The sequence below is a fragment of the Anomalospiza imberbis genome, chromosome 2, assembly GCF_031753505.1.
Source record: "Anomalospiza imberbis isolate Cuckoo-Finch-1a 21T00152 chromosome 2, ASM3175350v1, whole genome shotgun sequence".
In the NCBI taxonomy this organism is placed as follows: Eukaryota; Metazoa; Chordata; class Aves; order Passeriformes; family Viduidae; genus Anomalospiza; species Anomalospiza imberbis.
The window spans coordinates 12,229,539-12,256,538 of NC_089682.1; the positions used below are offsets into that span (position 1 = coordinate 12,229,539).

Genomic DNA, 27,000 nt, shown 5'->3' on the forward strand with positions numbered 1-27,000 from the left:
TGGTCTGACCCTTGTGAACCCATGAGCTACGCATTAGTCACTTCTAGAAAAGGCAGCTTGACTCCTTCTCATACCTGGCTCAGATTGTTTGATTAGAAAGAGCTCAGAGGTTAACACTATTGTTCCATGTTTTCCCTCCTCTTTTGCTGTGCTGCTCCCCAGTGATCACGTGTGTGAGAGCTCAACAGCATCTCTGTAGGCTCCATGATCTGTAGGAATGAGCTGAGCCTTCCCTCATAGCACAGCTATCTCTACATACATGTACAGGGATTTTGCATTATTCTTCCCTGTCTCTCTGTTTTGGCCTCATAGTTGACTCTGGGTTATACCACAAATGGCATTCAGCAGAAATTTTGGAATTTAAGTCTACCTTGTACTTTTTAAAAAAATAATATTAACAACAGCTTTACTGCTGACTGCTCTTTTTTGGTCTGACCAAGCCATGTATGTTGCGGTTACTTTCAAGCGAGTAAAAACTGCTCCTTTTCGTCAAGGATGAAAAAGAGTCATTTGTGGAAGTTAGCTTATCCACTAAATTAATTTTTAGATCACTTCAACACAATTGTCTGCTTTGCATCTGTACAACCAACAGTTTCCTGAAATGAGTTATGCCTTTAGAGCCAGGTGATGAAATTACAGGAGCACTCACCTTTAAACTAACAAAACTGCCTTGTAATTTACCATTACAGCACTCTGATAATTCTCCTTATAATTGCAAAAAAATGCTTTGAAAAAAAAAAATTAAAAATGCAAATCTTACAGGACCTTGTGTATCCTGCTTTTGAAGTAAAGACCATAACAGCTGAAACAAGTCTGAGCAAGAACATCTGAAGAATTCATAATTGCAATCTAAAGGAAAACCTTCTCTTTTCATGCTAAGTCAGCTCCCATATATCTGTGTATATGGCACTTCTAGCATTTTCTTCCTCCAGCCTTCAGGAAGAGGAAGTCAGGAACATTTTAATAGGACAGATGTCATAAATTTTAATTTCCTTTAAGTATAACAACAAATTATATTCTAATGGGCAGAATTCATTTTCATAGCTATTATTTTTATATTTTAACAATTTTCACTACTGAGTACACTTAAATAAAAAACAGAAATATATCAGATGGCCATTACTTGTCCTTGAGGGTTTTTTGTCTTATTTTCCACAGTCATTATTCTACATAAAATTGACAGGATTATATTCAAATAAATAAATAAATCTTCTACAACAGTGATTTCTGATCAAAGGTCACTGGCTCTTTCAAATCTTTTAGGCCGTTTACCAACAGATGCCAATCAGTAAAACAATCCCTAATGGTTCCCCAGGGAACATAGGGACTGTGGAAGAAAAGTCATCCTGAGCAGCCACTAAAACTCAATGACCGAACTATGTAAGAATATCTATTACTGTCCTTTTGGCTACCAATTTTGTTTTGTCTCCTTTCCTATCATTAGTCATTTCTTAATATATATTGCACACTCTAAAACATTCACCCTTTGCCAAAACACAGACAATCCTTTCACATACTGTGGTATTATTCACAATCTCTCAGGACTCTGAGAAGTATCAGGATGGATCCTGGAAACAACAAAAGGTCATATAACTATTTTTAAAATGCCAGCCATCCTGTTCATAAATGCTCACCGTACAAGTAACAGTTACCACTTTCACAGTGTCTCCAAAATAAGTAATGTGTCACAAAGGATTTATACTTGAGATGCAATCATTCCTTACTGCCCAAATCCTCCAATGGAACAGAATTATATTTCTTTCTTTCTTTCTTTGCAGTATAGTCTCTCTGCCATCCCTTGGTATACAATCCTCATATTTGCTGTTCATCTGACATATTGAATAGCATCCTTAGCTTATGAAAGCAGAGTAGAGACCATTGGAGCCAAGCCATCCCCATGCCCAGCTTCAAAACCATATTCTAAAGGATCCCTCTAACTTCCTGAATATGCAGAAATTTACTGAATAAGTTGATTCTTCACTCCTACTTTCTTCCAGTATCTCTTGATTCACAACCAGCAAGTCATCCCTTTTCACCTACCAATAATCAAATGGATGTTTACCTTCATAAACTAAGAAAGAAGTTGAGGATCATACCTAAATTGGCGCAAATGACTTTGTCAGAATTGCTGTAGGATGAGGATATGGATACTTTTGATGTCTAAATAAGGTTCTAAAGGACCCTAATTGCTCTTCTGATGTCCTGGTTCCATGTAGTAATAGCAAGATGCAAACATTTTCTGTGGATTATATTAATTATGGAAGGCCTCACAATTCCCTCCAGAATTAGACAGATAGCAGAAGTTCAGGACAAAGAGTACAAGTGTTGAAGAATGAGGCAGAACATTTACATAGTCTTTGCATCTCTAGATCATCTAGGCTTCCCTCCCAGCAGGCACAAGAAATCATTCATCTCAGCTGACCCCATTACTGTATTGCTTCAGAAGGTTTTTATCATTAAAAGAAATGTGCAAGTACAAAAGTAAGAAACTCCCTCCTCCACTGACATACAACTATATATTGCAGAGTAATTAGAAAAAATCCAAGACAGTGGGTACACTCAGTTAATTAACTCTGCGACTACGAAGAGGAAGTTGTAACATTAAAAATTAAACAGTGATTTCTACTACACATTTAAATGGGGAGGAATAACCATCTTTAAATAAAACAGAACAGGTGCAAAAGAAAACTAAAACATACTTTATTCTTAGGATAAAAACCTGAAAAATATTAGTGTTAATAAAATCAATATGGACTTAATTAACAGATAACAATACAAGAAAGTTGCCTAAGAATAAAACAAGGATTTCTATTTATTGTGTTTTGAACTGTAAAGATTCACCCTCATCTTTTTGTCTCTTCTCCCTCAAAAAAAAAAAAATTCACAGAGTTTTCCCCAGTCAACCCCACAGTCACGACCATAAACTAGGTTGCATATTTATGTGCCAATTCAAAATGAGTTTTTTAAAACAATCCTCATAAGAAGCAAGGTTCACTTCTTAATCAGGTCATGATGTAAAAAATTATTCAGTTCCCCAGTGCAATAAGAAAGGTACACACATATTTGCTTAGGACTGATATTCACTATACTTTTTCTCCCTGACACCAAACAGAGAGATAGAAAAAACGTTTTCATTGTAATAAGAGTAGTCTTGATTGTTCCAGTTTAAAAAGTCATTGCTCGTGGAAGTTAATCTTGTACATCAAATAGACACAGACTCTAAATATTATTTCAGTTTCTGCATAACCACACAACAAGCCTAAAGTCTCATCAATTAATAATGGGAAATTAACATTCTGTAACGGAGTGAAAACAACAGCTAGGAGCCATTAATATCAATTGACATAAACTCCTATGGTTTACAAGAAGCATATCCTTTATTTATATCCACAGTGCTTTGCTCCAAGCTCACAGTACCTGGAGTACAGCATATGTGAGTGTTTTGCTCATAAATTGTATAAGAAAAAGAACAACAGGTATATTAATTTATTTTTGAACCTTCTTATTACTATTCAGTGCATACCAGATCCAATGTGACATCCATCAACTAATTACCTTTTGACAAGAAGCCAAAAGGAAAATACTTAGGCAACCAAAAAACAAGCAGACTTAAAAACAGAATGGAATTACTGAAAGGGAGATACTAAGAAGAATAGGACTATTCATGTAGTACTACACAATTAGGACACCAAATATCACCTGGAAAGGTTAAAAAAAAATTAAAAATACAGGTACTCAAATGCTGGGTACCAGATCTCTGCTAAGGCTCAGTGCTTAATTATGTGCAATTTCTCAGGGTTTTTATAAGCTGGATTTTATATATATATATCTTCTACAAAAGAGTGACAGTTCAATTATAAAGTACAGATGAGTAAAATCAATTCAAAAACTATTCCTAGATGCAAAGTTTTGTCATACTGTCTTGACTTACTTATATTACTTTTTTTTTTTTTTTAAACTACATTGTTGAGTTCTCATTATGACATTCCTCATTATGTGTAAAATCTTGGTGTGGTTGCTGTTAGGGACAGTATTGCACAGATATGTCCATTTTCCAGTTAAAAAAAAAAAAGTTGAAAACCATAAATTGTCTTTTTATTCAGAGATATTCTTTTATACAACTGTTATAAGTATCTAAAATAGACTTATTATTTCATGAGCAATAAATCCTAAAAAATCATGGATGGCCATAATTTAGAAAAATATAACCTTATAGTTCTTAAAGAATAACTAGTTGAAATTTTATTATGTATTTCCTGTCTGTTCCTCAGAATTCCACTATTTTCCGAAAAAAAAAAATCTGGAATAATTTTTACCTCATTAAAATTAATATTTTGCTCACATAAAAATAAAATTCAAAAATAGCATCTCAGTGTCAAAGTCTTTATTACCATATTTTCATAATATTGATCTTTCATCCAAGCATGACAAGAACCACCCATATTGAGTAATAATAGCTAAGGCAAAAAATACTAGACATTAAAAAGAGAAGCAATCTACTGCTACACAACAAAATACATATCTAGACTTTAATCTCATCATAATGATGTGAAGGATCTCATACATATCCCAAAAACCCATTACTAGAAAGATTTTCCTTACAGTTAAATCATTCCATCGTAGAATAAATTTGATCTAGGAAAGAAAATTTCTATTCACAAAAGCAGAACTGAACAGAATATTAATTAACTCATAATGCAGAATAATCTGTAGCAAAGCAGAAAACTAAAGGCAGTAATAGCAACTCTCACCTCTTTGATACAAGACAGTCAGATTGTTATCTAGGCAATCTCACCATGAAAAAAGCTAATACAATAGTACTGTCTGAATATACTGATGAGCTCATAATTGTTTTATGTAATGAGATCTCTTTTCATACTTTTTTCCACATTTTCCCTTTTACCACATTTGTGGGGCTTTTTTTTTTTTTTAAAGAAAAATTTCCCAAACCTTTCTTTCTTTTGTCTATTCAGCATCCTTGGAAAAAACCACCAGATGGCAATGCAGTGTTCAAATATTTCATTTAACATATATCTTATAGGGAAAAAAGTCTATATGCATCAGCATGAGGCTCTCTTTCCTAACCTACTTCCTCTTTGATGAATATTAAATAATTCATAAGCCAAAACTCTGTTCAGCACAAGAAAGTGATCAAATACCATTCAACCTGTAAAGAAGAGAGTTTTAGAAATCTAAGTTCTATGAGTGTAAAAACACATGACTAAAAAAAAAATCAACAATTTAGTTCAAACTATGAAACTGGATAATTTCAGGAAAGGAAAGGAAAACATTTAGAAATACATTACCATAAATTTCTCAAAATATTATCAAGGACAGAACTGAACTGCACAAAAAGTAAATCTACACACTTCTTAGGCACAGCACAAATTTATATGTAGTTTGGTTTCACGCTAAGAAACAGGCATTATCTTCTGCATTTTTGAAGTTTAATTCAAATCCTGTGAAACTCAATCCCTGTAAAATTATGTGCTGAATGAATCAAAACATGTAGGCTTCAAGTATTTATTCTTCCTTTGCACCAAGCAGATCATTGTGATCAGGCAAGAACTGTTTCATGAAGGAAGATGCTTTAAGAAATTTAAAGGAGCTGAGAAGTAGTGCAAAAGTCACCTTCCCATTTAGCAAATCTTATCTGAGCTCTATTATTTGACAAAAGAAAATTCCTCTTTGCAGTTACTGTTGCAGGCTCTGAAGCCTCTATGGTTCAGGGAGACTTCACTGAGTACCTGAAATACCCAATTAATAACCATGATGTCCACTGTGAAGTTAGTGGTTGGCACAGGGAAGCTTACAGCAAAGAATCCTTTCTTTCTTGAGAAGGCATTACAAACTGTAGGTGTTGTATGGTCAACTCTACTTGACAGAAATGTTAAGGTGTGCTTATAAATCTTTTGCATACGTGGATTAGGAAGAAGTTTCTTGCATCATCTTGCATGAATTTTAACTATAGCTGCTCACCTATCCATTCTCATGTAACAAGCACAGTCATCCATGCTCTTAATGAAAGTGAAATCCAACATATATTAAAGAGTAATTTGAAGCTGTTCAGAACTTATTTAAAATATTAACTGGGGAAAAAAGTCTCTTCTGTCAGATAGAGACAATCATACAAGATAAAGTGTTAAACAGGTAAGTTGAAAAGCTGTGAGCAAACTAATTTAAAGTATGTTTTCTGGCTAATGCAATAAATATTTGATTAACACTGTTCCCTTTATTCCCTATATTATTATATTAATTTGATACATAGCACACAGTGGTAGAAAGATTCAAAGACTACCTTGAAGTAATTTAAGTGCTTTGTGTAAGGACCGCTCTCATGATCAGAGATCAAATCCAGTGCAGCACAACCTAAGATTTCTTCTATTGTAGTCTTTTTACCTTCTTTTCAAACAAACAAAACCAAGAATACTATGTTGATTCTAATTGTTTCCACATATAGCTAATTACTTAATATAACTTCAGTCCTTAAAACCAATAGATGGCCAGAATTGCAATGGATTTTTAGAAAATTTCTTTCTGAAGTTCTTGAAAAATAAGAGAAGTTGTTGGAAATGTATCTCCACCAGATTCACAAACTCATTATTTTGTTAATCACTATCTTTTTAGCAGACCTGATAAACAATCATAGAAAAGAGGTCAAGTACTCTGACTGTATTGACATATTTTCAAGGACAGATCTCTTTGTAATATTAACTACTGAATATAAAAAAACACAAAGTACATTATACTATATATTCAATAAATATTATAAATTTAATATTATCAATATTAAAATATCTAATATATATGAAAATATATACACTGAATTAATAAATAAAGAACACAAGTTCTGCGGTTTTAGGTTTGGTCATCAGAAACAGGTCCAACAAAAGTGAATTAGAAGGAATAAATCCCAATTAGAACAAACATTTAGTATACTGATGTAAACTTCTTTAACTTTATTATATTCCTGTAATTTATAACAGGGAAAGAAGAAAAGCAGTACATCTCAAAAAGGTGGCTACTGCAACTCCATATTTACAAGAACTCGTTAGTATAAAATATTACTTTTTAATTTTTTTCTTTGCTTTCATGGTGACATTTCAAGGACAAAATTCACTTACAAGTGGGACTGACTGAAGAGATTTAAAACATGCCCTCACCACACTCTGCCTCTGGCTAACATGTTCACAAAAAACTCAAGTTCTATTTTCCAAGTTGATTTTTTTCCCTGCTTCCAATTATGCATTGCACTAATATTAGGAAACTATTTTTATTTTCACAGTACACGTAAGCCAATCTTATTTTGTTAGAACTTCTGTTAAATAACGTTGTCCTTGTAGAAACACTTCAGGATTGCAAAAATCGTCCCCCTGAGCACCCAAGGGAGGTAAAAAAACTAAACCAAACCAAACCCAATGAAACCAAACAACAACAAAATCAAACCAAGAACCATCACACACTACTACATTCCACCTAGCACTGAAGAAGTTCTTCAAATCTTAAATCACTGAGCAGCATGGCCAAAGGCAGAAGGATCTGAGATTTCAGTAAATTAGAGATTGTTTCCTTTGCACACACAGAATGACAAACTGCCCCCTTGGTGATACATCTAATTGAAGCTTTACACAGCAGAAGCATGCAAAAACCTCAAGATCCCATAATACAGTAAGGTATGATACAAAGATTTATAGTTTTTCCTTTTTATTACAGCATCAGGATGAGAACAAATGCTGTATGTCTTGAAAAAATTTTGTATGTTTTTTCTTTTGCTGGGCAGCAACTATATTACTTTCCCAAAAATAAATTTTATTGTATATTTACCATTTTTTCATTGCATTGGTTAATCAGATGAAGAGGATACTGGCAAAAAGTTATAAAATAAAATGGAAAGACAACTCACATTTATCATTGTCACTTTCAAGTAACAGGTGACAGCTGGACTTTTTTTTAGTTCCTTAAGAACGGATGTCTTTGTAAAATTACTTTAAGATCAATAATGTTTTTTACTATATTTGAATTAAGGGGCCTTGACTACTATCTTAAAAGTATTAAATCTTATTCAAATAGGACAACCTTAGCCAGACATATTCAAAGGATATGTACATTATCTACCGAGGCTACAGCAGCCTATAAACACGTCAACCAGATCCTTTGCTCTGTACACAGGCGGTGTATTTCAGTTTTCTTGAGTTTAAATAACCCCAAATAGCCTTTATTTTCAAGTTTTCATTAAGGAATACCTTACTTTGTAGTAGTACTCTATGTTTGCCTTCCCTACATCAGCATTTCCAGGTACTAAAATATTGGAGACATAATCTGCTTCATTCTGTTGTTACAAATATAATCCATTGAAAATGCAAGGTATAATTTAAGATCTTGACAAAAATGTATAAAGAGCTGTGTTCTCCCCAAGCACCAGTTTACAACTACTACCAACCAGAAGACAAAAATAAATCAGAGACTTCTGGAACAGCACAACAAAAGCTACCTAAAACACTCCAGTGCCAAAAGGAAACTTAGAACAAAAACAAACCAAATTAACTAATTCAATCAACATGGGATTAAGACTTGCATTAATCCACCAACAAGGAATTAAGGCTTTCATTATGGACTTAGTTTTCTTTAGTGCAGTATAGCAAGATAGGTTGCAGAAGTAGAATCCTTTTTTTTTATTACTCAGTGAAAAGCCAAAGAGAGTAAAATTAGAATTTCAGGGTGACACAGAAAACATTAACCCAAAACTACCCAACTGTCTGAATACTGACTATTTTTCTTCGCCGAATTACACTCTTCAACCACGTATTGAGGTATTCCTTTCAAAAACACATTTTGCTGTTCACTTTTCATGGTTATTAAATTTAATGTGTTTGATCTATTTGTTGTTGCTTAAACCCAAACTCTATGAACTTCATTTCTCAAAGTGTATAGTAAAACAGATAAATCCAGTAGCCTAATAACACTGACTGCAACATAGTCTTTTAAGCAAGTTAAAAAGTTCTGGGAATAACTTTCCTTCAGCAGGTGAAAGGTTATATTCATTTCTCATCTGATTTTTTTTTCATTAAGTCCACAGAAAACAATAGTCTAAAAATATATAGAAGCTGTCAACTCTTCTTGCTGCAGAACTTAAAATCCTCTTCACTGTATTCCAAACCACCATAACAACATCCTGGTGTATACTTGCAAACATTAAGCAATTCTTTCCAAGACACATTGCAACCACAGAGATAAAGATTTACTTACCTGATCCCCTTTTGGTTACAACCTTCAAGCTCTGAGTCAGAGTAGCATACAAGAGAATCAAGTTGGGAATAGGAGCTTTCATCTTCTGTCTTTCCGTGGCTGCTTCCTGGAGTACCAAAAAAATAGAAAAAAAACACTGGTTGTACATTGGTGCTGAAACAACTTTGAAGTAAATAATCATAATACTGACATAGTGGAAAAGCTAAATACAGTTTTTGTGAGGAATTTAAAGCATTAAAAATGTTTTATCTTTCTTTTAAAAAGTATGCAAACCAAAATAGTTTTAAAACAAACACATGCACACACTACATTTAACCCTGGCGTTTAAGCTACAACTTTGTCTACACACTGAAAATTCATGGGGTCCCTGCTAAAACTTTATAGCAGATCTCCTGAAACATCTATTTATTTCTTTTTATCATACAATCTTTACCACCCACCAACATGAAAAAGAAAATAATGTCCTTCTTCATTAGTTTTGCTCTTATTTATTAATACCACAAATTGAGCAGAAGATTCACAATAAAATGACCAATTGATTTAAATTAAATCCGATAATCTTCTTGGAAACAGAGACGGGGGGAAATAAGAGCACATCAATGTAAACAGCAGAGACACTTGTAACTTCCTTCTAGGTGAGCAAGTTCCCATGCAAGTTCAAACTAACATATTTACAGCAATAAATCAGAAGTGAACATTAATTAGAATGGAGATAAGCACAGCACAGACTAGGCTTTAGCCTTCACCTCCAACATGTGAATAAAAGATCTGTATTTCTATTTACTTACTCTGGGTATTAAGTGGTAGGAGCTGCTGGTGAAAACAGGGACTAAACATCTTGTTAATCTTGTTAATTCCTCATACAAGTAAGAGGGTGTCATCTATCCATGATGATTATCAACTTTCTTCAGGATAGGTTGATAGGGCTAATATCTCATATTTCAGTGTGTTGGAAGAGGAAAGGAGGACAAATCTGCCTATTCAAGCTAGACAGCAGCCTATCTGTGCTATTTATATTCATTAGAGTAGCTTACACAAAAATATTCTTGTCTAATGGGAATGACAAATGGCTGGGATCAATGGTTCTTTAATATAATAACTAAGACCCAGACTAAACCAACGTAGTTTTCATATTCACTTTCATTAATCATAGCACTGGACAGCAACTGAAAAAATTCTAAAAAGGTGCCACATAGTACAAGTTTTGATTTCTAAAGAGACCATGAATATTTTGCACTTTCATTGATAATCAGGTTACTGAGTATCCAGGATATATTTTGGAAGCAATATATTAAAATATCTTCCTCTTAGAAGAGAACAGGTTAGAAATAAGAAACAGCAGGGATATAAAAAGGGGGTATCCTTCCCAGTTACAGGAAGAATTGCTTAAAAATTATGACTTCATATATAATCCGTATTACAGCTTTACATTTCATAACATTTCAGAACCAAGCACAAATCTATTACATTCATTACTATGTATTTAATAAAGATGAGGAAGTGAAATAATATATTTTGACAACAGTTTGTGATATTTTATTTTTTATAACAATATTTGTACTCACAGAGAAATACTCAAGTATTTGTTCATTCATGGTCTTTAACAAGCTTCAGCATTCCAGCATCACAGTGAAAGACTAACTTGCCTACATTTACATGCTACTTCAGAAAATTTAGGCAACTTAGAAATTAAATATGAAATATGGGATTGCTAGGAGGTAAATTATGGGTAACACTAACATTTTTAGTAAAGTTTAAAATTTAACAAAGTAGCATGACCACTGGCAGTTATAAATAATACAGATCTTAAGAAATTTAGAAGCTAGCAATAAAGGTTAATTTTCCAGGGGCACAGTGAGTAGATACCACAATGTGTAATGCCACATTTTACTGCAGACCTTAGTCAAGATTTCTGAAATCAAAATCTCATTTCTCAGTCACTGCACTAACTGATGCCGCAGGAAATCCTGAAGCTGATAGCTTCAGTCTCCAGGGAACTAGCAAGAGTCAACTCCTTGCTCTGTGTGAGCCTAATAAATATTGCCCAAAGAACCACAGGATCTTACAATGCAATTACAAATCCAGTAAATAGGTTCAGACTGTGAAAGCATATCCAAAGACATCCTTTTTGACCACACATCAAAAGATAATATTGCTGATCACTGTGAATAAATGCAAATATATACATATATTTGCATATGTATGTGTATGCATGTATTTATTTGTATTTTTAGATATTTGTGTAGGGAAACTCTGGAGTAGCTATAAAGATTGATTCTATCAAAACGACCCTCAGTAAATGCAATAATATCAATGAGAAACAGTTCAGTAAATAAAAATCTTCTCTTGGTCCATGCATATATCACTAATTTAAGTTGTCAAGTCAACAAGGGGAACCATTATTATAATAATATAGCAGGAATTGCATTTTAAACATATCACCATGGAAGACATTCTTATGTGCATTTATTCTCAGAGATTCAGGTCTAACTTACAGGCATAAGCTAAACTGGCTGCTGCCTACATGACTTGTGATAAATCCCTAGAAAGTAAAGTCTGCTGCTGTCTTTGGAAATACCAGAAAGAACTTACTGCTACAGGGAAAAAAGAAGGGAGGGATGACTCCCAGCAGCAGCCACTGGCTCCTTACAGCAATATAAGCAACAAATCAGATCTTACACAGGCTCTCCCCAGAGCCTTCCAACCCTTCTCTTCTGTTTACACTCCCTTTTGTGAAGGAGGAGAACTATTTCTGGTTTTCTCTCCATTTTAAAAACCTAACACCCAACCAAAGAAAACGCAAAGAAGTAAAGATCATTTTACTGGAGCTGGTGCCTCACAGCTCTGGAAGTTGTCTGGGCGGTTGGGAAATCCGCCTCAGGTTATTCATATGAGTGATTCAAAACAGATATTTAACATCTCTTGTCCCTTGTTCCGGGTGAATGCATCAGAAATTGACTATTCTTGAAAATGCCACCCTTGTGAAATTGGTTGTGAAAACAAAATAAGCAAGTCAGAAGAAAATATAAAAGGAACATCCCAAGGGGAATCTCACAACAAGTCAACAAAGTCAACAGAAAATGCCTTCACTCCTGCCATGAGTATGCCCGAGGCCTAGACACTGTAACATATTCAGGTAGTTTTTAAACTAGAAAACAAAATAAAAGGCATAATTCTGAGAAGTCAAATTCTCAACACTAAGTGGAGTGTGATATCTCATGCATTGGAAATAGCCTTGTTTCAGCAATGAATTTTTTAAGGAAGAGACTATTTTACTAGTTGCTTAGCTGGAATGTATTTCTTTTTTTAAAATAACATTAAGAAATTCTGATTTTTACAAGCAGAACAAGTCTGCTGTTTATTTAAGCAATAGTTGGATAGACAGTTTACATTTACATCTACAAAAGTAATTTTTATGGTTGTTCTTTTTTCTGATTTTCAGTTACTTCCACTAAAAAGCCAAGACAATGTATGGTAGCTATAAACTTAATTGCTGTTTTTTAAGATGAATCTATTTTAACATGTTTTACATACCCTTTGGGTATAAGACTACTATACTCCAAGGGTGGATAGTAGACTAAGAAAGTCTTTTAGAACCAGGGATTTTTGGCTGCTTTTTCTTTATACAATACCAAAGATGAAATGTTTTTTCATCTTTAAGCAGTATTCACAACTTCAAATTTTCAGTAGTGGGTTGTTTGTTTGTGTGAACCAAAGCATTGAAAAAATGTTAAATATTTCTGCAGAAATATGTTGCACACAAATTTTAACTGGGCATATGAATAACTTTTTAAAAAATTCTTTTCTGTAGAAGGTTTCACTGCTCGACAGAAAAATGCCATAGCATAGCATTTGCATCAGAAAGTATCTAATTTTCCAGTTGAGACAGAAATAGAAATACAGCTGTATATCAAGACTAACACTTTGGGGAAATGCCAAGAATTCTTTTTCTCTTCAATTGTCATAAATACTCACTGTGAGGAAAATGCATACACATAGACACATGCTTCCCAAAACAACTCAGCAGACATTAAATTAACTATAATAAGGTAGTTCCTGATAAGGCAGGAAAATAGAAAAGAAAATTTTTATTTCCTTATTGTACCTATTATGGGCCTTTCCCTATACTTGAATCAAACTTAACTGAAGTAAGAAATTTTCCATGGGTTCAGTCCCTTAAAATAACTTTAAGGGGATGATTCTCAGTTAGCCTATAACTGCTAGCTGATGTCTGTTGAGTAATTATTTGAAAATCATTTTTCTTTTCATACTGCTATTCTAACTTTGAAGAATTTTTTTTATTCATGTTAAAAATTGCTGCATTATCTTTCTCCATCATATGTCCTTCAAAGAAAAAGGCAAAAGAATATTGCAATATATCCTCTGAAATCTGCAAGATATTTCGTGACTGTTCTGCGGTAATGACAAAAATGCCTGTTCAGTAATATTCTCATAATTCAAACATTTTGGGAAAAAAAAAGCTTTAAATTCCTAAAATGCAAGGAAAAACTAAAATTAGAATCAATGTGATTTCATAAATGTGTCAATTCATTGTCATGAGCTGACCTAGAACAGTAAGACAACCCTAGCCATTCTTAAATTGGTAACTCCAAGAAAATATACTGGTTTTAAATACAAAACTCCATTAAACTAGTCCTTTCCAGAGTCCCAGTAAACAAAAGGATTCAACAATCAAATTATGAAGAACTCATGAAAAAACAGTCAAAAGCAACAGGAAGCCAATAAGCTACTGCATTTGCTTTCCAAATCATCCCTGCTGCTCCATGCTAAGCAGCATTCCTAAGTTCAAACATGTTGTGGTTCATGACAAGAAAAAAAAAAAAAAAAAAAAAAAGGAAAGAAGATTAGGTAAGAAGATTAGTAAGGGTGGAAGGAATGGTGACAATATTTTAAACTGAGATAACCAAAAGCCAATATGCCACCAGTCCTGCAGGGCACATTGTGAATAGGAACTCAGTGGAGCCTTTGGAGAGGTTTCCAACTTCCAACAGACTGCATTATGACTTTTCCTATTAAACCTGGTACTCATTATTGCCTTCCTTTAAAGATACTTTCTATTGACTCCATCCATCACGCAAGGTATAATAAACAAGGCAATCTATCTGGAGAAGTTTAAGATTATTCCATTTATTTCTGTATATGAAAATATAATCTACTTTTCCCAAAATTTTCCATTTAGAAATATGAATAACTTAAACATATAAAATAATTTTAAATTATTCTACAATGAAAAAGAATCCTGATATGGGCTGAATATTTATTTTCTTAGTCTTATGTAAAAAAGTGACATCAACAATAGTATTTGAACAGAACATGGACAAGAAAACATTCGTATTTTGTACACTGTTTCGATTGCTTAATGTGTTTCTAAATATTTCATTAAGTGTCTTTTTTTTCTGCTCTATGTAAAGAATAAGATTTCTGGATTGTACTTTTTCTATTATGAGACAAATAAATTGTAGCAGATTGCAGACACCTGAAATTTAACATGTCATTTGCTTGAGGAACCTCTTTTGAAGAACAGTTGGACATCTTGTCCTTCTGAACCACAGACTGAAATAGTCACATAGCTGAAAACTATCCAACACATATTCTGGGGAACTGCAGAGGCTAAGAAGAGGAAGTACAGATTCAGTAAAGACATACAAAAGGAAGATGATCATCTCTTTCCAATGGTCTCATAGGACTTTGTGGGATCCAGGTCAGCAGGGTACCCTTGACAGTCCCAGATAATTCACCAAGGTGGCTCAGTCAGTCAGAAATACTGATGCAAATAGAGCAGGAAAGAAAATCTTTGGATAGTGAGGCAGTGAATTATTTACTATCAAGGTAAGGGAACAAAGGATGGAGAGAAGTCTCTGGTCATTTCTAGGAGCCTTTACTTGAGATAAAAAATACATCAGCCTAAGTTTAAAACAACCTTGTTTTGTTATTAGAAGTAGATAGTACCCCCTCTTAATAGTTCACAATTCATGATCATAAAGAAATAAGAATCTGAAACTCAGGAAAGGTTTTTTTCAACAAAAAATGTAACTAAACTGGACTAACATACTTGGATGTTTCCAACATATCAAGTAGGATACATAAGAAATGTGTTCTCATTGTGCAAATTTGGCCAATGGATTAATGAAAAATTTGAAAGCATAATTTCTTTTTCTGGACAGCAAAAAAAAAAAAATTATAGCAACCTGACAGCAAATTTACAGGCAATAATCAGAAAGTTTAGCTCAACATCAATTTTAAACAAAGATAGTTAGAAGATGATTGCTGTGTTACTTAACTTCTAAAAGGAGATGTAGAAGATAAATAAAAGAGTTGTTCCTTTTTATAGTCTTAAATACGTAAAGTCAGAATAAGAGGAAAAGTTCAAAGATATCAGTGTGATTTTGAAATGCTGCCCTTCCACATAAAGAATAAGGCCTTTCTTTCAAATCTGTGTGCATTGGCGACCATCACTCAACTTATAGCATGATTTTGGGATGCAAGATATCTAACACCACTTATATGCTCTTGTGTTGGTTCCTTGACCACCCGTTATCTTTGCTTTTTGAGGGTTAGTAGCCGTGTTCTTGTATCAAGATGAAATTCCACCTTTGCCTAAACTGACAAGTCTTAAATACTGCAAGTATAATTTTGTTGGATAATTATACTTGTGTTTTCAGGCAAATAAATGAGCTCCTGAAATATCTGCAATAGCAGTAGAATAATAGAAACATAAAATCACAGAATGCTTTGAGTTGGAAGGGACATTAAACTTGCTGATGATGTCCATGTTACTGATGAAGATGTTAAACAATGTTGGACCCCAGTACCAACCCCCAGGGAATGCCATCTGTCACTGGTCCCCACTTGGACATCAAGCCATTGACCACAACTCTTTCAGTGAGACCATGCAGACAATCCACTGACTGGTCCACCCATCTAATTAATGTCTCTCCACTTTAGAGACAAGGATGTCATGCGGGACAGTGTCAAATGCTTTGCACAGGTCCAGGTAGAGGACATTAACTGCTCTTCCCCCATCCACCACCACTGTAAACCTGCCAGAGAAAACCCTCAAATCTGTTAGGCATGATTTGCCCTTAGTGAAGCCATGTTAGCTGTCAGCAATCAACTCCTTTATTTTCCATGTGCCTTAGCATAGATTCCAGGTGAATCTGCTACATGATCTTGCCAGACACCAAGGTGAGACTGACCACCCTATAGTTTCCGAGGTCTTCTCCATTTTCCTTTTTAAAAATTGAGGCTATATTACCCCTTTTCCAATCTGTGCTAAGTATATTCACTTTACGGGTTTGTGGAATTCAAACTTTTTTTATGGCAAGTTTTCAAAGACTAGCCATTTGCAGCAAAACCATGGCAGAACAGCTGGATTCTCTAGTTTCCTACATTAATACTTTTCTTGCATTTTCTAATATATGAATAGTAGCAGTTATATACTATAACAACATAATATGTTTAAAAATAAATTTGAAAGATGTAACTCAAATTAACTCTAATTTCAAGCTTATATTACAATAAAAAGCATTTTTTAAAAAGTTCAGTCTTCATAAAGTTTTCTGAATAGTTACTTGATAAAATAAGCAAGTTCTTTTCCAGACACTAACAGAAGTTTTAAAATATTTTGCCTATCAATAAACATTACAAGAATGATTTATTTCCAAAAATTCCCTGAACAGTATTGATTCCTAAAGAGGTTACCTAGAACAGAGGCTAGACAGTGTTAAAGGATTAAAGTAGATATTTATTAAAAGGCCTTCAAAGGATACACCTTGGGCAGTACAAGAGCCCAGCCGTGGCTCCAACCAAGATGGATCTAAGATGGGCCCACGATGGACCCTGGGTCACGAGTTTTCACATTTTTATAAGTTTTGGTCCATTTACATATCGGGGTTAATTGTCAAATTACAGCTTCATGTTATGAAGTCCCATTCTCTCAGTTTGCTCTCTTCAATTCTCTGTTGTTTGCACTTTTTGGGCCTGAAGCTGCAAGTGTCCTTGGTTCTCAGGCTGGAAAAGGATTGTTTAGCCTGACTAAACTGTGAAGAGAACTTGCTAACACTTTATATGAAGCTCAAAGTTACTCACTAATGCAGTACAGAATCTAGAAAATATGAAAGCAACAACTTAAGGCATCATGATCTTCCATCTGAGTTACTAATGAGACAGATGTTTTCCCTCAAGATGAAGGACAGAAGGATGTGGAGGATGAAGCTCCACTGTGGATATTCTGACAGAATGTTTATACACAAAATAATAACCCCTTCTTACCATCACTCAGGTTATCAGTTTACATCACACCAACATCAATGGTTTTTCACAGCTGATACTTGAAACACAATTTTGCTAACACAAGGTAATCTGAGAGCCTTACACATGACCTGTTTCTAATTAAATGCTTGCCCTATCCTGCCATTTGAGATGTTAGGGAAGTTGTCTGTAATTTTACATTACACTTCATATTATATGAGCTCCCTCTGCACTTTAGAGCTGTGAAAAGGGAGAAACAAGTGTTTCATTTATCCCCTCTCTCTCACAGACTAACTGACAAGCCCTTTACACTTCTTCAAACCAGATTTTGACAACCTGTTGTCAGGCCCTGAGATCAGTAGTGGGCCTGAGTGTCCCTGCCTAGCCTACCCTGAGACCTCCCCCGCTGGGCCAGGGACAAGCTCATTCTGGGGATGTCAGTCCCTGCCTCTGTGACACTGCAGGACTGCTGGGCTCCAGCTCCACCTCTGGCCCCACCTGAATGCTGCCAACACTCGAGGCAGCCCATCTCAGCATGGATTCCTCACACACGTGCTACCTCCAGCCCTCTCTCACGTCATCTTCTGCTCCTGGCTAGAGCCCCTGGCCATGGCTCACCACTGCCATGCCAGAGGCTGTTGACAGACCCCAAAACCAACCCCCACATTCAAAGACTGTGAAACTGCACCCCATGGGTGTGGGCAGGGCTATGTCACTCTTGGGGTTGGACAGTCCATCCTCACCACACCCTGACACCTTGCTCCTCAAAAAGGTCTAAAATACAGAACAAAGATTCACCAACGTCTGCCTCAAACCTGCTCATTTCAAATGGGAGAAAATTTCTCACATTTTAATACTATAAATAACCTGAGAAGAGTTGCTGCTTCCCCTTGAAAATGCATAGATAGTAAACAGTTTTGTGTTTACAGAAATAATGATAAAACACTTTGGAAGTTCACTATTTTATCAATTATAATATAATTCTTTTAAGATGTCAGCAGACTATAAGCAAGATCACATATAAAAATATTTGAGTAGCAGCAATTCAGTATCTGAGTGAGATTTCACAGGCAAGTTACTGCCTGACAACGACAAGAGTCCATATGATGAATATTTCATTTGAATATGAACAAAGACCTGAAGAGAAATATGATACAAAGGATACAGCAGCTTTACCATTTTGATACATCACCCTGTGTACCATTATTAAAGCAGCGTAATTTCTACAAAAATTATCATCATTTAATTGGTTTGTAAAGAATCCAAACATTGATGATATGTAACTATACAACTCCTTTTGTTTCTTTTTCCAGGCCCCTGGATTTAGCATGCACAGCTGCACAGTACCTTGTTTTCTCCAGAAATTATAGAGATTGCTGTCATCAAAATAATTGGATGAGGAATTTGGGACATGTGGGTTCAACTCCTTCAAATCAAGAAGACTTACAAAATAATGCTTCCATTTCCTGGGCATGTGCTGTACTTCCATAACACATAAACACATTGTGTGCTTTCAAAGGAACAGTTTGTGACGAGCAAAATGTTAACTTGTAAAATAAATGCAGCAAATGTTTATAGGTAGCTCATTCAAAACTATTCCGTTAATTTCTGCCCTGTTGTACTGGGTAGAATGATTCCCATCATACTCTAAACATAAAAGTAGAGCATTCCATAAAATTTTATCAGCTCCTATTGTGAAAGCCCCCAGGAAGCTTTAAAAGCTCACCAGAAATGCATCTAATTTCCACAGAATTCACAACTTAGCATAAGTGTATTTGCCCATGAATCTATGCTATTGACTGACTACTATTATGCCAATAAATCATAAATACAAAATCTATATGAGAATAACATTGCTGAGGTTTTACTTCCTTGAGAAATTATGTCTAAAATAAAAGATTTTTCGGTACATTCTAAAAATACATCCAACAACAGTTGATGCTTATATTAGTTACAGAGGGTTTTGGATTCTAGTACATACTCCCCACAGGCACACTGAGAAAGAACATGATCACTCCCTCTCCAATAGCAGCCAGCCCAGCCTCTGTAAATGAACTGGGAACACAGTATTTTTTGGATTACTTCTGACCCACAAGAGGTGACAGTCACCTGTCTGTTCCTGCCTCTCAGTTGCTTGGGGCTATTGTGCTCACACATTGATTGATGGATTAGAAGTGGATGCAGATGTAAGGTAAATTTACTTCACAGGCAATGAATTTCACACCACACACACAAATCTTATTAACTCTTCATTGATTATAACACCAGGAGATTAATAAGAGCTACAAAAGGTATTAAGTAAACCAGAAGTAAAACATTTTATGGGGTTGCATTACTTTATCTTTTTTTAAAATTTTCTTTTTACATTTAGTTAAAGGAGATTATTCTCATGAATAACTATGAACTAGAGCTTTCAAAATCAATTCTGTAGTGAAAGTCTCCCACTGTTTCATCAGGAAGACCAAAGGCCAATACTCTGGAAGGCCAGATACGAAATTGATTTCTACTGTTCCTGTCGTTAGCTCAGCATTATTTATTAATTGTTTACATGATGGGAAAAATACTTTGATTGTTACATTTCCAGATTAAACAAGGTGGGATGAATTGCATTGTTCGAGCTCAGTGACAGTATTGAAAATTATGCTGACAGACTACAGAAATCATAAGAAAAAAAAATTCCAGAGAAACAAATGTAAATTGTCAAATTAAGAAGAATTAATCAACCAAATGCAGGGAGGATGAATAACAGCTGGTTAGGTGTTGGTTCTGTAGGAAGGGATCTATCAATTACAGTAGATTAGAAGCTGAATACCAGTCAGCCTACACTTTCTAAAATAAAGTTGATATCTTGAGATGTGCACAGACCAGGGAAATTGTAACCTTTATCTTCAGGCTCTAAAAATCTTTTAAAAAGTACATTCAACATTTATACACAATGACTGAGGACAGCTGGCCTTGATACTGGGCAGTGGAATAGTTTCATTCCATACTTTTGATTGTATGAAACTTCCTCTGAAAATCAGAGCTGGATATCTATGAAGTCCACACATTCTGGAAAACACTTCTTCAAAACAAACAAACAAACCAGGAATATAAGCATTGTTTAAGAGAAAGAGCAAGAGTGTTAAGCATAGACAATGGTCAGTTCACCAGTGCCAGCAGCCACTGCCCAGAATGTGTCATTTTGAAGCAAATGATGGCACTATGAGGATTCATTCAGCAGCCAGTGCAGTCATGACTGGTAGAAATACTGATTTTGTTTCACCTGTTCAACATTATTTGGAGACAATAAGCATTCCTAGAATAAATACTGCCATTGCTGACATTTGCCCACCATTTTGGAATAAGAAATTCTGAGGTGTATCTAAAAGACACACGTGCTTCATTTGCTATGGCATTGTGGCTCATTACAGTGTGTAGAGCTTAAAAATAAAAAAGAAGGGAGGGGAAGGGAAGGGAAGGGAAGGGAAAGGAAGGGAAGGGAAGGGAAGGGAAGGGAAGGGAAGGGAAGGGAAGGGAAGGGAAGGGAAGGGCTGTGGATGAATAATGAGATGATTTGCTCTCGCAATTAAGGGATGACTATTGTGTGAATATTAATAAAAGCTTTAGTGATATATAGTTATGTTATTGTAGTTTAGATGTCCTCTGTTGTCCCCATAGTTCCCTTTCCCCCCTCTCTGTGTTGTTGCCATCAGACAGCCTGCGTTGTCTAGGACAGGTAAAAACAAGGCATGCACATGTGCCCCTTCCATGGGGCAGCTGGGAATGGAAAAGCTTGTTGCTAAGGGGGCATGGCAAGGCAACACCTGACCTCCATTCAAATTACAAGAAAGCAATCTCTACCAATAAATGGCAAAGAGCTGACTGACAGACTCTGGGAGGGGCCAGGGGTGGCTGATGCAACCCCCCAGGGGTAGAAAAGACTGAGCACCCATCTTGAAGATGAACCCGCCACATGGTACCCATGAAGGCAGTTCTCAGCGCTGCGAATTTTTCCCTAAGTAGTCCTTTTGTTGTATTTTTGTTAAGGTTTAATAAACCTTTTATATTTTCAAAGTGAGCAGTTGTCTCTCAGGGAAGGGAAGGGTTTAGAGGAGATGAAAACACACGCGTTACATCAGTAACTCTGGTTTATGAGACAATGTGATTTAGGAGAGTGAAAAAAAAATCAGAAATAAAATACCTGTTAAATTAAAGATTTTTAGTTGCTTGTATTGTATCAAGCAGAGACAATCATGCTTGAAATGCCCCCATAGTAACTTCCGTCCTTAGTTTCACTGGAGAGAATACAGGGAGAATGTAAGAATTCAGAGTAAGGTGCCTCACAGATCCGAATTAGAGCCCATTTAAACAAAACATACAGGTATAACATCCTTGCTCCAGCCATTGACCACTATTCATTGCCTTGCACATCCTGCTCACAGTTGTACACATTTTACTGTTTTGTGATGCCTAATAGTTGCAATCATTGCATACAATGGGGGCCCAGCTAAAGGAGTCAGAACATTCTATACTGACATTTGTCCATTTAGGACAGAAGCCTATTTTCTGTTTAATGTGCATGCAATTGTCAGTAATTATGTGCAAATGACCAGTTAATGAAAACAAGTGTAGTAAGAAAATCCTGAGGTTTTAGCAATTGAGGATCTTAGCACAGCTCTAATGGAACAAGTATTAGCTGTTCACCAAGAAGTGTTTAGCTCTATTATATCCAAGCCATTAGACACTGACAGAGATTTGACTATTATCTTGTCTCAATCAACTAACTTAAAATTCTTCATTGTAAGAGTGCTGAGGCACTGAACAGGTTGCCCAGAGAAGCTGCAGTGCCCATTCCTGGAACTGCTGCAGGCCAGGTTGGACAGGGCTTGGAGCATCCTGGTCCAGTGTAAAGTGTCCTTGCCCAAGGTAGGGCTGGATGATCTTTAAGGTCCTTTACAACCCAAACCATTCAATGACTCTATGAACTTCAATTTGCAATATAAATATTTTTTAGAATGTGTTTTTGTCCCATGTCAATAAATTAATTTCCAGCTATTAAAGTAGAAGTCATGATAAGCATTTAGCATTCTCTGGTATACTCTAGGTTTTGTATCTGCTGTCAGATAGTCACTGAAACGTTTTATTTTTTATGAAATCTTATAAGCATATACAGTACTTCAAGATATTTCAGTCTACAATATCTAAAAACTAATTTGCTACAAGGATAGTTTTTTTGTTTTTTTGTTTTATTTTTTAGGTATGTATATTTGGACAGGCAAAGTAATTCCTTTAGTTTAACTATGTGTACAGGTTTTTGTCTTTCTTGCAAACTTAAAAAACAGAATATCAAAAAACTTTGCTGAAACATATAGTAGGTTAAGCAGAGGACAATTCCCAGAGAAATGGAGATGCTGCCTACCCTGACAAAAACCCAAATAGCAAGGTTATTTTTAAGCAATTGCTAGGTCTATGCATGTTCAGTGTTACCAGGGCAGAATATATCCCTTTCAATACTACTGATTTGAGGACTTGTCAATGCTAACTACTTTGTCCAGAGAATGCAGAGGTAGATGAGGAGCTTATGACTCCTACTTACCAAGATAGGTGACAGCTTATTCTTAACACTGCTACTAATTCTTATGCCCACACAGATTCATGAAAGCAATTTAATTAGATATGAATTATCAAGGGTTCTCAATTGCTTACTTATTGCAGGTCAGGTAACTAGTAAAAAGGCTGCCTCCTGCACAAAAACATCTCGCCAATTTTTTTGAAAACAGGATTCAATTTACTTTTTTTTTCAGGAGAACTTGTTAATTATATAGCTAATGTAAGTTATTTGTATAGCTAATGTAGCCATATAGCTATGTAGTTATTTATATAGCTAATGTAGGTTAATTATATAGCTAATGTAGAGTGAAGCTATGGTTTCAACGAAGAACAGAGCACCCCAACTTGCGTTACGACAGAAATCCTCATTGCCTCCTTCTCAGTTTTATGACACAAAGCCTAGAGGAACATATATGACAGTACAGGTCTAAGGAACATAAAAATAATCTTTAAATATCTTACTGCGCTGCATTTATTTTTTTCTTTAAAAACATTAAACAAATTGTGTGAAGCAGTGACTTCTGCTCTGAGCAGACTCACTGGGGGCACCATGAGGCCTGCATGTCCCCATGGGCTGGGGCTGTTGCAGGGCTCCCCACGTCCCACGCCCCAGCCAAGAGCAGCTGTGGCACCAGGGCAGTCCCAGCCCCAGGCACTGGGCACCTCCCATAGGGCCACTCTCAGGGCCAGGTAGAGGAGCCTGAACCCATGGCTCAATTCCTGCACAAACCTGCACACATGCCACTGCACAGGCCTGTGTATAGAGTAGCTGCACATGAGTTAAATAAGGCTCTTCAGAACAACACCAAAATATTATGGAAGTTTACAATCCACTACACTCTTCTACAGGCTTAATCTTTCCAAACCACATAAAAACATTAACTTTTCATTACTTCTAATAGAAATCCAATACAAAAGGTAGATGACTGTATGTACTGAGGAAAATCTATTTCCAAATTTTGGTTTGATCTACTGAATCAACAGGGTCTTTATTTCTAATGCTATTTTTACTGTGTCCTCCATCATGCTTCTTAAGCTGAGACAAGACTTGTACTGAGGGCCTTCTGAAGGACCAGCCTGACAGAAATATCAGTATCTTCTCATATACTGGAAATCAGAAGCACTACTCAGGAGCTAGGAGAACTGAAGTATTAACCACATTCAAGAAAAAACATATTTTCTCCACTCTTTGTCTGGAAGTACAGGCAACTGTTCCAAGAACGGCAGTTCCCAAAGCAGAGTTAAAAAAAACACTTGTTTGAAGAAAAAGACAAAGACACCCCCTCCTCACAAAAAACCCAAAAACTATAGGACTTGTAAAGGCTGAGAGAAAGAACTCTAACAGCACAGGGACAAATACTGCAGAATCAGAGGAGGAGCAGATGGAGGCTTGAGGCACTGCTGCAGACACTGCACAGTCAAACAGGAGTCTTAAAACGTTGTCTTGCTCCATCACACCCTGCCTGTGGTTCCCTTCATCTTGTATATGCATTTTGTGCTAGTTAAGAAATTCTAAATGTTGTATTTTCTTTGCTGGTGCATCTCCCAAGACAGGACAACTGGGATCAATGTGGTGGTGTGGCAACTTAGAAGCTTTGCAGAGAGTTCTAAAGAGAGGGTGAAAGGCAGGAAAGTCAGGTTATAATACCTCAGTATAAATGAAGTGGCTAAGTAGCAGTGCATGAAACAGCAGGTATGGTAAAAGTCAATGCAAGATGCCATTCAGACTCTTCAAGTTTTAAACACAGGGACTTAAAATAATGAAACTCTACAGCAGTTTGACAGGTGTCCACCAAAAGAAATTTAACTTCAATTGCCACAGGTAGATGAAAAGATTGATTTGTTAAAGTAAAACAAGTCAGATCCATCATGAAGATTATAGTGTAGGTACATCCTTATGCTTACTTTATGAAATATTTGTCTTTCAAACACACTGAAGGAACAAAAATCTCCCCCAGATTTTTAACTCCTAATGTTTTCCTGGTTTGATTCTACAGTTGATAAACATCTACTGAGCTGTTCTACTTCTGCTTTTGCCTCTACCTGACTTTGGGCCAGCACTGAGCATACATTTATTTCCCTGAAATGTGGGGGCATGCTATTTGCTTTTGCTGTAAACAAGGAATCTTCAAGGAAGCATCAGATGATGTGAGAGAGAAAGAAGTGATGAAAGTAGGTAGCAGAGCTACAGACATCATCATTTAGGTTGGCTAGGACTCACTGAACCTGGATTAACTTTCTTACAAATCTCATGATGTCATCCTTTTATCTTGCTGAGTAACCTGGCACTGCAATATGAGTGTAGCTTTCTGTCAGCAAAGCAAGTTAGGGGACTGGGCAATGCATTTGTTAATTCTGGATTAATATCCTGGGATATCAGGCAGCGATGAACTATCTGTATAGTTCACAAATAAGTAGTTATCTTCTGATAAAACAGTCACCCCAGAAGAGAATTACATTTTTTGCTTGCTGAGAGGTCCTGACTCCATACATACAAAAAGAGCTCTCCTCAAATAGCCAGTGTTTGTGAAGCAGTTTCTGAATTTAAAAGACTGCATTTGAACAAACAGAGTAAAGACCTTGAATTTAAGGGAGGGTATGCTTAGTAAGACTTTTACTAAACAAACTAAATCCTAGTTTGATTAGTCTACAGTATTTTCATTTTGTAAGTAGATGAGGGAAAATATTTTTCAATAAACATGGCCTAAAGAAATTTTGTAGTAGTATGAACCTGACCAAATCAGAATGATGTCGAAGTCCTGTGGTTTTTTTTTTTTTTTTTTCCTTTTTTTTTTTTTTTTCTTTTAAAAAGTAAAAATACAGAGATAGAAACACCTTCTCTGACCTGCTGGTCACACTTTTTCTTGGTACAGCCCAAGACAGTTGGCTTTCCGGGCTGCAAACACACAGTAACAGCTCATGCTGAGCTTCTCAACAAGCAACAACCCCAAGTCCTTCTCCTCAGAGAAGCTTTCAATCCATTCTCTGCCCAGCCTGTATTTGTGCTTGGGATGTATTTGTGGTGCTGTGACCCAAGGGCAGGACTTTGTGCTTAGCCTTGTTGGACTTCAGTAGGTTTGCACAGACCCACTCCTCGAGCCTGTCAAGGTCTCTCTGGATGGCATCCCTGCCCTTCAGCACACTGACCACAGAGTTTGGTGTCATAAACTGACAAACTTGCTGAGGGTGCCCTCAATCCCACTGTCTGTGTCACCAACTAAGGTTTTAGACAGCTCTGGTCCCACTACTGACCCCTCAGAACACCACTTGTCACTGTTTTACACTTGGACATCAAGCTGCCAACCACAACCCATTGAGTGTGGCCATCCAGTCAAGTCCTTATTCACCAAGTGGCCCATCCATCAGATCCATGTCTCTCAGTATAAACACATGTTTAGACAGGGAACAAAGACCGTGACACGCACCTAAAGCTGTTGCTGTTATAAGAAGTATTGGCACATGTCAATACTCACAATGAAAATAAGCTACAAAAACTTTACTGTACTAATTTAGTAATCCTTTACTGACATATTTCCTACTGAATTATTTAAAAATACATTGTCAAAATTAAATATACAACATTTTGTTTGGTTGGTTTACCTTAGCTAGAATATTTCATGCATCTCTTCCTCTAAACTGCACATTAAATGGAGGCTTTGCAATGATGTCCACATATTATCTTCTCTGGTTCACCATCCACACCAATTTGCTAACAATTTTGTCTCCCCATTATGGAAAAAATCAGTATTGCAGCCAAGAAAGTCCTTCCTCTGACTGTTGCTAGTTTAGAATTCCTTGATTTACAGTTTTCTCAACAAGGTTAATTCTCCATTATTTGTGAACATATATCATTCCCAATGGGAATTTTTTTTAGATACCAGGAATGACATC

The 27,000-nt window shown here is 35.9% G+C and overlaps 1 protein-coding gene across 3 annotated transcripts in view; it reads right to left on the reverse strand.

Annotated features, from left to right (window-relative positions):
- The window catches only part of IL1RAPL1 (interleukin 1 receptor accessory protein like 1), a 680,356-nt gene that overhangs the window by 586,416 nt on the left and 66,940 nt on the right, over positions 1–27,000 (reverse strand). For all 3 annotated transcript variants that reach the window (XM_068179827.1, XM_068179828.1, XM_068179829.1), the window contains one exon: positions 9,247–9,352. In XM_068179827.1, the coding sequence (XP_068035928.1) occupies positions 9,247–9,328 (82 nt within the window). In that variant the 5' untranslated portion in view covers positions 9,329–9,352. Of the gene's footprint in view, positions 1–9,246; positions 9,353–27,000 lie in introns of those variants that run through there.